This window comes from Arachis stenosperma, chromosome 9, assembly GCF_014773155.1.
Source record: "Arachis stenosperma cultivar V10309 chromosome 9, arast.V10309.gnm1.PFL2, whole genome shotgun sequence".
NCBI classification, from domain to species: Eukaryota; Viridiplantae; Streptophyta; class Magnoliopsida; order Fabales; family Fabaceae; genus Arachis; species Arachis stenosperma.
In genome coordinates this window covers 6,049,365-6,056,942 of record NC_080385.1, presented here as the reverse complement: position 1 = coordinate 6,056,942, position 7,578 = coordinate 6,049,365, and the positions used below count along the sequence as shown (strand labels likewise).

General features: G+C 35.0%; 1 protein-coding gene across 1 annotated transcript; it reads right to left on the bottom strand.

Moving 5' to 3' along the window:
• Positions 1-1,528: 1,528 nt before the first annotated feature.
• On the bottom strand, positions 1,529-1,939 carry LOC130948935 (protein FAR1-RELATED SEQUENCE 5-like). The gene has a single exon (XM_057877793.1). The coding sequence runs from the start codon at positions 1,937-1,939 to the stop codon at positions 1,529-1,531; it is 411 nt and encodes a 136-aa protein (XP_057733776.1).
• Positions 1,940-7,578: the final 5,639 nt, after the last annotated feature.

Sequence of the window (7,578 nt, the reverse complement as noted above, 5' to 3'; positions counted from 1 at the left end):
CTAACCCACCATGTCAGTGTCTATCGAATCTAGGTCATCTGCAACTGTGCTGGATGAGTCTATTGTGCGGCGGTACGAACACGTTGTGTCCCATCTCCCGGCACAAACGACATTGCTGGGTTTTCTTTCCACCGTTAGCATCGTTACCCTTTGTATTGCGCTTGGGTGGATTCCGTGCCGGGGCTCTGCCACCTTCTTGGGTGACCCTCGGGTGGAAAATTGGTGCCCGCTGCACTGGCGTTCAGCGCCAGCTTTTCTCCTCTAGGCACATTCCTGGCGTTCAACGCCAGGATGTTGCTTGTTTCTGGCGTTCAGCGCCAGAATGGTGCTCTGTTCTCATTCTCGAAGTGCTTCAGCATCAGTATGAAAATGTCTCTTGCAAACTGGAACTTTTCAGTGCTGTGACATGCAGTTTTACGCACTTTTTGGTACCAATCCATCAGGAACCAGTGTTGTGTTAGTAGTACAGAATCCCAAACCACGCCCATCGACTGCACCACCATCACTTTTGCATCCTTGATCCATCTCGACAATATCAAAGATCTTGGGATCACATGGACATTGTTAAGAACAAGCTCCGCAATTATATGTTCGTAGGGGACCCCGAAACATTCCATTTTCATGCACGTGCATCGGACCTCGCTCATTTCAGACGTTGCAACAACATGTCAATCTTTTCCCGGAGTGCCGTATCGAGAGACGGTGTCGATACAATACGAATTGTTGTCTTCAGAATCATCCACCCTCATTGCACAGGCTCTGTCAAGAATGAGAACAAACAAATAGAATATTGTCCGAGTGTAGTTCTCGGCTGCACACCGCTCCAACTGTTTCAGGTTGGTGGTCATAACAGGGTCACCTTTTGCACACTCGAAATCAGCCTCCACTTCCTTGGCACGAATGAACATCAAGAATCGATGGAAATTATGTAAAAAAATTAGTGTAACTGTATCGAGACTTAACATACCGTGATATCACAGCGTGCAAGCCCTCGCATCTTGATGTTGTGCTGAATTCGACAAAGAACTTTCCTCGTATGTGTGATGTGGCTCAACTATGCTTTCTCTTGTACATGTCTTGTACCCATCTTTTAACGGTGATGCCAAATTTCTCCACCATCTCAAACCACTTTCTTTGGAATGTTTCGACCTCGTAGTTACCAAGCATGCAATCCTTAAACATCTTGGTGAAGTTAGGCTTTCCGATGTTGCTTGTGGCGTTTTGGAGTAGGTGCCAAGCACAGAGTCGATGGTGAGCCTCTGGAAAAACTTGCTCGATTGCAGACTTCATTTGCCTTTTACCGTCGGTTATTATGGACACGGAAGCTTTCCCTTTCATTGCAGTTTGCAACTGTTGAAGCAGCCAGATATAGGTCTCTTCTTTCTCGTTTGCCACGAGTACAGCAGCAAAGACAATCATTTGGTTGTGGTGATTCACACCAGATAGGACTACAAGAGGTGAAAGGTAAACGCTTTTTCCTTTACGTTGCATCAAATGCAACCACGTCTCCAAATACATAGTAATCAATTTAGCTGGTGCCGTCACACCAAAACAAATATTGTAACACGCCCTCCCTATCAACAATTTCTTTGTAGTACAGTGCTGGATCATTTGCCTTGTACTCTCGAAGATACCTTAAGCACGATTCCGCATCTAGGACACCCTCCCTCCGTTGCTTCGCATTCACATTGTGCATGTCCCTTGTTGTATAGGGGACATTATGACACCCGCCGGCTAGGCTCGCCATAAAACCGTGGATTCGCGAGACGCCAATGCTCCCTTTGTGCATGTCGTTCATCTGCTCGATGTCCGATTCGCTCATCCTCTGATGGCCTGGGAGCATGGAAGAAAATTGCAATTTAAGAACGCGGTGGTTATGCGCGTCTGAAAAGTATGCAACGTGCCAACGTCCTGATTCATCGTCCATGCGAACATGCATCCTTGTAGGGAAACCACATCGTGTTTCGGCCCTCAGCCTCTTTTGTCGGTTAGGAATTGAGTAAAACTTCAGGGATCGATACTCTTGTTGGTGGCGCACGAATTCCTGCCGTACCCTTACTTCCCCATGTTTTTCACTCCTCGATTGTCTCGCGCCAAAGCCACGGTGCTTTGCATATTGCAGGTAAAACTAAAAGGCAATGTCAACATCTCCGAAATTAAAGCGGCGAACTTCCTCCTCGCTCAAGTTCAAAAAATCAATCGAACCTATCGATTCGTCAGAATCAACAGCGTATAAGTCATCATTCGCAAAATTGTCAGACATTCCTTTGACGCCGTCCAAATTGTCTTCCAATTTAACCGCATCCACACTGTCAACATCGGCCCTTGCATGATGGTCATGTTCTGTTTCATCTTCATGTAACTCGTACTCGTCCGACCCCATCCTTACAAAGCCTTCGCCCTCAAACGATCCAACACCATGGTCTGCTCCGTCGTACATTTCTTCTTCCTCGGTGACACCCATGCCCCCAGAGAAATCTTCATCCCCGGCAACCCTGTGCCAAATAACAACAATACGGCAATTTAGCGAAACACGCAAAATTGGGGGATATCCTTGAAAGAAAATTGGCGACCTATAAGGAAACAAAAGGGGATATTTACAAATCATGGAAAGGGTGATAATACAATGGGTACCTTCTTTCCATTGATGGAGACGGCTAAGCCATCAACTACCAAAGACAACCGACAATGAAGATCAGATACTGTCATCATCAGACGTGAAGTTGTTGGTGTGCTTGGATCTGCCTAAACGGAATGGTTATCACTGAACACTTTCTCAATCCCAAAAAAAAGTATTTCGTAGTTCAAAAAATGCGAATCTCGTCAAATGAGTTGCTGGAATAAGACACTGCTGAAGCCACCGTGGCTGAGTGGGGGGGGGGAGAAGAAGTTAGCTGAGTGGGGATGTTTCAGTCGTTCTCGGTGGTGGAGATAATGGAAGTGACGGTGCGATTGCGACAGAGGAGAAGGGGAGGAAGAGAACCTGGGCTAGAGGAGGAGGTTAGCGGCAGTAATAGTTGTTAACCAAATACTGAGTGTCCAACTAATTCTGACCATTAAGTTAAATGTATTCATTTTAAAAATCGTAAAAATGACCCCTCTAATTTATACGAAATTGCGGAAAGGACCCAGCAAAAGCATGCATTTTTATTTTGGCCTCGCCTAGCTAACCGGTGCGCCAAACAACAATATGGCGTTTCGGTGCGCTATGTGCTTCCGCGTACCGAATCCGTCTCTATGATTGTATAGGGATTTCCATATCTCAAAATATTGTTGAGTTGTAATATTAGGCGATAGCCCTATCTTTCTACCAAAAAAAATCTATGTTTTTATCTTAGGATTTTTGTTATTAGAAAAATGAAGAGATTACAAAGAAAGAAAAAAAATTCCAAAAATTAATTTTTTGTGCCCAACATATCTCTTTAAGGGACAATGAATAGAATAAAGTAAGATTTAAACTTGTGAGTTTAAATCCTTTAACATAATTACATGAACTCTATTTACACCTTAAATCTTTTAATTTGACTTGACCTGCAAAATAAATTTATTTTCTCTGCAAAATGTCCACGTTGTGTTCGTCATATGTTATATTGTGCTAGGCACATGTTCAAATTTTTATTAATGTTTTTTAATTAAAACACTTTGATACACAAGTCGTATACACATTGTACAAATTAGGAGTATACAAAGGTTAAATCAGATCGGTTTTGATTATATTCAAATTCGGCCCTAATATTTTACTAGACCTTTTTTAAAGAATTCAACTTAATCCTAATTTGACTTGAAAATTAATCGGATTAAACCGACTTGACCCGGAATATAATTAGTGTATACAATTTTATAAATTTTATATAATAAATTTAAAAAAATTGTAAAAATTAAATTTGACCAATGTTATATCACATTTATACAAAAAAAAAATAATAAAAGCAAAAATAATATAATATAATACAAAAAATATTAATTAAAATATAAAAATATAATATTTTATTATTAATTTCGTCCTAAAATATATGTTTTACTTAAAAAATATGATTTTGGATTAGACCATAACAATTTAAAGTATGACTCGAATTCGACCTGAAAACAACCCCTGATAAAAAAGATAAATTCAAACCTAACAAGATGTGTTTTGAGTCTGGACCGAATCTTAAACACTCCTAATATAAATATTCAATATAAGCCTCCATATTTAAGCTATGGAACACACACAGAAAATTTGTATAATTGATGAGATTTTTAATAGAGTAAATAGCCATTTTTAATCACCAAAGATTTGAGTATTGACAAAACTAACCATAAAAAATTGAAATTGATTTTATATCCATGTAAGATAGATTTTTGGTGACAAAATTATCCAAACAATAAAAAATTAAATAAAATTTCTAAACTATCCTCTAATATAACATAACCCTAACTTCTGATTTTATTCCATATCATCAATCCCCCAATCCCAAATCCTACCCACCACTCTCATCTCCAACTACTACCATCACTGTCGCCATCACCATCCTTCCTTCTCCCTTTACCGCCCCAACTGACAAGTAACACTCTCACTCTCATTCTCACATTCACACGGATTTCTTTTCAAAATTGAAGTGTTCTCCGATTCAAACCATCGTTAACAGTAGATGTGAGACCCGCCCGTTGACAACCCAAAGACTCATTCATTCCACCGTTGCCGCCAACTTCCCTGGATTTCCATCAGTGCCATCAGTTACCCCGCGACTCCGATGCCAATTTTGCAAGCTGCCACCCTTCTTCTGCCAGCAGCGCGTGGTACACAAGGTTCGAGGATTACAAGGAGTGCCACTCGCAACAATCGGTGATTTCCGCCATCAACTCATCCTCTCCTTCAAATTAAGAAAGATTGAGTACCTGTGTCGAAACTCGAAGAGGATCTTCCCCCCTTTCGTGAAACGCCTCAATTATCCGTTCAAGTCTTCAAGATCAACAAATGCATCTTCAAATCATCTTTTGTTCTTCACCAATGGCCTTCCTTACTCGCACTGATGGAGGAAGGATGTGATGGTAATAGTGATAGTAGTAGTTGGGGATGAGTGTGGTGGATAAGATTTGTTATTGGAGGAGTGATGATTTAGAATAAAATCAGAAGTTAGAATTATGTTATATTAGATGGTAATTTACTAATTTGAAAATTTTATTTAATTTTTTGAAGTTTAGATAATTTCGTCTGCATATAATGTCAATTTCAATTTCTTGTGATTAATTTTGTCAATGCTAAAATCTTTGATGGTTAAAAATGAATTTGGATATTCTAAATTTTGAATTTTTATTTTAGAAAATAAAATGTTTTCCTCACTTTTAAATGCTTTTTCTCTCATATTTTTTTTGTCCTACCTATAAAAAAATAATAAAAAATCACATTTTATTCTCTATAGTAAAATTCAAATTTTAAAAGATTCAAATCCGTTAAAAATGACTATTTATTCTTTTTAGTAAATCTCCTTTACAATATTAGCTAAGTGCACCGCTGTTTAGCCAAATTCTCATATAGTAGAAGTACTTTCATGAATAAGAAGTTCTTATAACGAGAAATAATTTTTGTAGTGACTAAATATAAAATTAAAAAAAAAAAACAAGAAATAAAAGAAATCCCTGCAACATGGGAGGAAAAAAAAATTCACGAGGCTAATACCTCAAAAAATCACAGTTTCTTGAAGATCTATTCATGGATGAATGAGAGTCCATTTTGAGTAGTTCTCACTTCTCATTACTTAGAGTACCTCTTCTGACTAAAGCGTTGGCAATTTTATGTAGCACGGTAGATTATTAAAACAGTTTTTAAAAAATTACATGTGAAGTAATTTAGTTTGTGAAATATCATATACTTTAAATTAATCTCCAAAAAATATAATAGCTAATTATTAGTTTTTATTAATTAAATAATGATATATCACAAATAATTAAGATACATTATCATAATATCATTTAATAGATTCTCAATTTAATTTATAATTATATTTTTTAAAAATTAATTTAAATATTTAATTTTTTAAAAACTATTTTAACTATTAACATGTAAGATTATCCTAGGAAGGACCAAAATTTCCTACTCTTCCTATTCTCTTCATCTCGTCATGTTCCTTCACATTAATTTAGAAAATTCAGAACCGTTTGATATTCGCCTTGTTCCCTTTCTATGGCCCACTATTGTTAAATATATATGGAAGAAGATCTTACCATTAGTGCTTAAAGAATTAGATTTATTTATATAAAAAGACTTAAGAAGATGTATATCTCAAATGAAAATATGAAATTATGAAAAGGCAACAGACATCAATGTCCATTCAAGCAACCTTAGCTTAATCTTTTCCTCCCCACATGAGTCTTTCTCTTACGGGTGTAAACGGATATGAATAATTCGATTATCCAATTAAATTATCCAATTTGATCAGATTATCTTATAAAATTTATTATATTTAATTTTAATTGGTTCAGACATTAGATATGAAAATTGCAGAATTTAAATTTATATAATTATACTTAATATATTATGAATTTAATTTTAATGTATTGTTAATATAAAATATTTTTATATGTGTATCTAATTACATAATACTATATAATAAAAATAATTATTTTTTATATTAACTGTATTTAAAATAACATATCAATATATCAAAATTAAACTCATATATTATATTAAAAGATAAAAAGTATAATATTCATATAATTTTTTCTAACTCTAATTTTATGTTAGTTATTATTTTTCTTTCTTCTCCTAAAATAATATTTTTAGTGTTATATATATATATTATGTTTTAATTTTTTTATAAATTTAATTATGAATTATATTAGGTAATTAATAACTTTTTTAAATAATATAAATAACTACTAATAAAATAAAAATATGTTACATTTCTAAATTATTCACTTATATCTTAATATTAAAATAATTATTTATACACCTAATAAAATAAATATTTAATATATCTATTATTTATATTATTTACCAATATTATTAATTACTTATACTTTTTCTTTAATTATTATCGGATATCCAATTATCCCACCTGATCTAAATCAGATTTGATCCAATTTAATAAAGTTGGTGCTTAAATTCACAAAATTGGACCCAACCGGATCCCAATTATCTCCTACTCTAGTCCTTTCGCAATTTACCCGATAATTAATTAGTTAACATGTACCAAATAAATGATAAAGCATTATTTTGTCCATGTAAAAAACATAATTAAAATTTAATTTATAAATTTAACTTTTATGTATTATAAGAGTAAACTTTCTTTTATTCAACTACCTGATCGCATATTACTATATTCACAAAAAGGTTATTAAATCTTTAATTAAATTCATTCATTTGGATAATTATTTAGAGAAAATCTCTAACCTCACCCATGAGAACAACTCAAAGACATCACAGTCCATTGAGACGTGAGATGTCTCCACCAGCGCCACCCATCAATAAACTAGGCACTCAGGAACCCACGTGACAGCCACGTGAGGATATCACAGACAAAGCAAAATATATTCATTTATTTATTTCTTAATTATCTACGTACGGAAAACCCCAAAAAGGAAAATAAAAAAAAAACA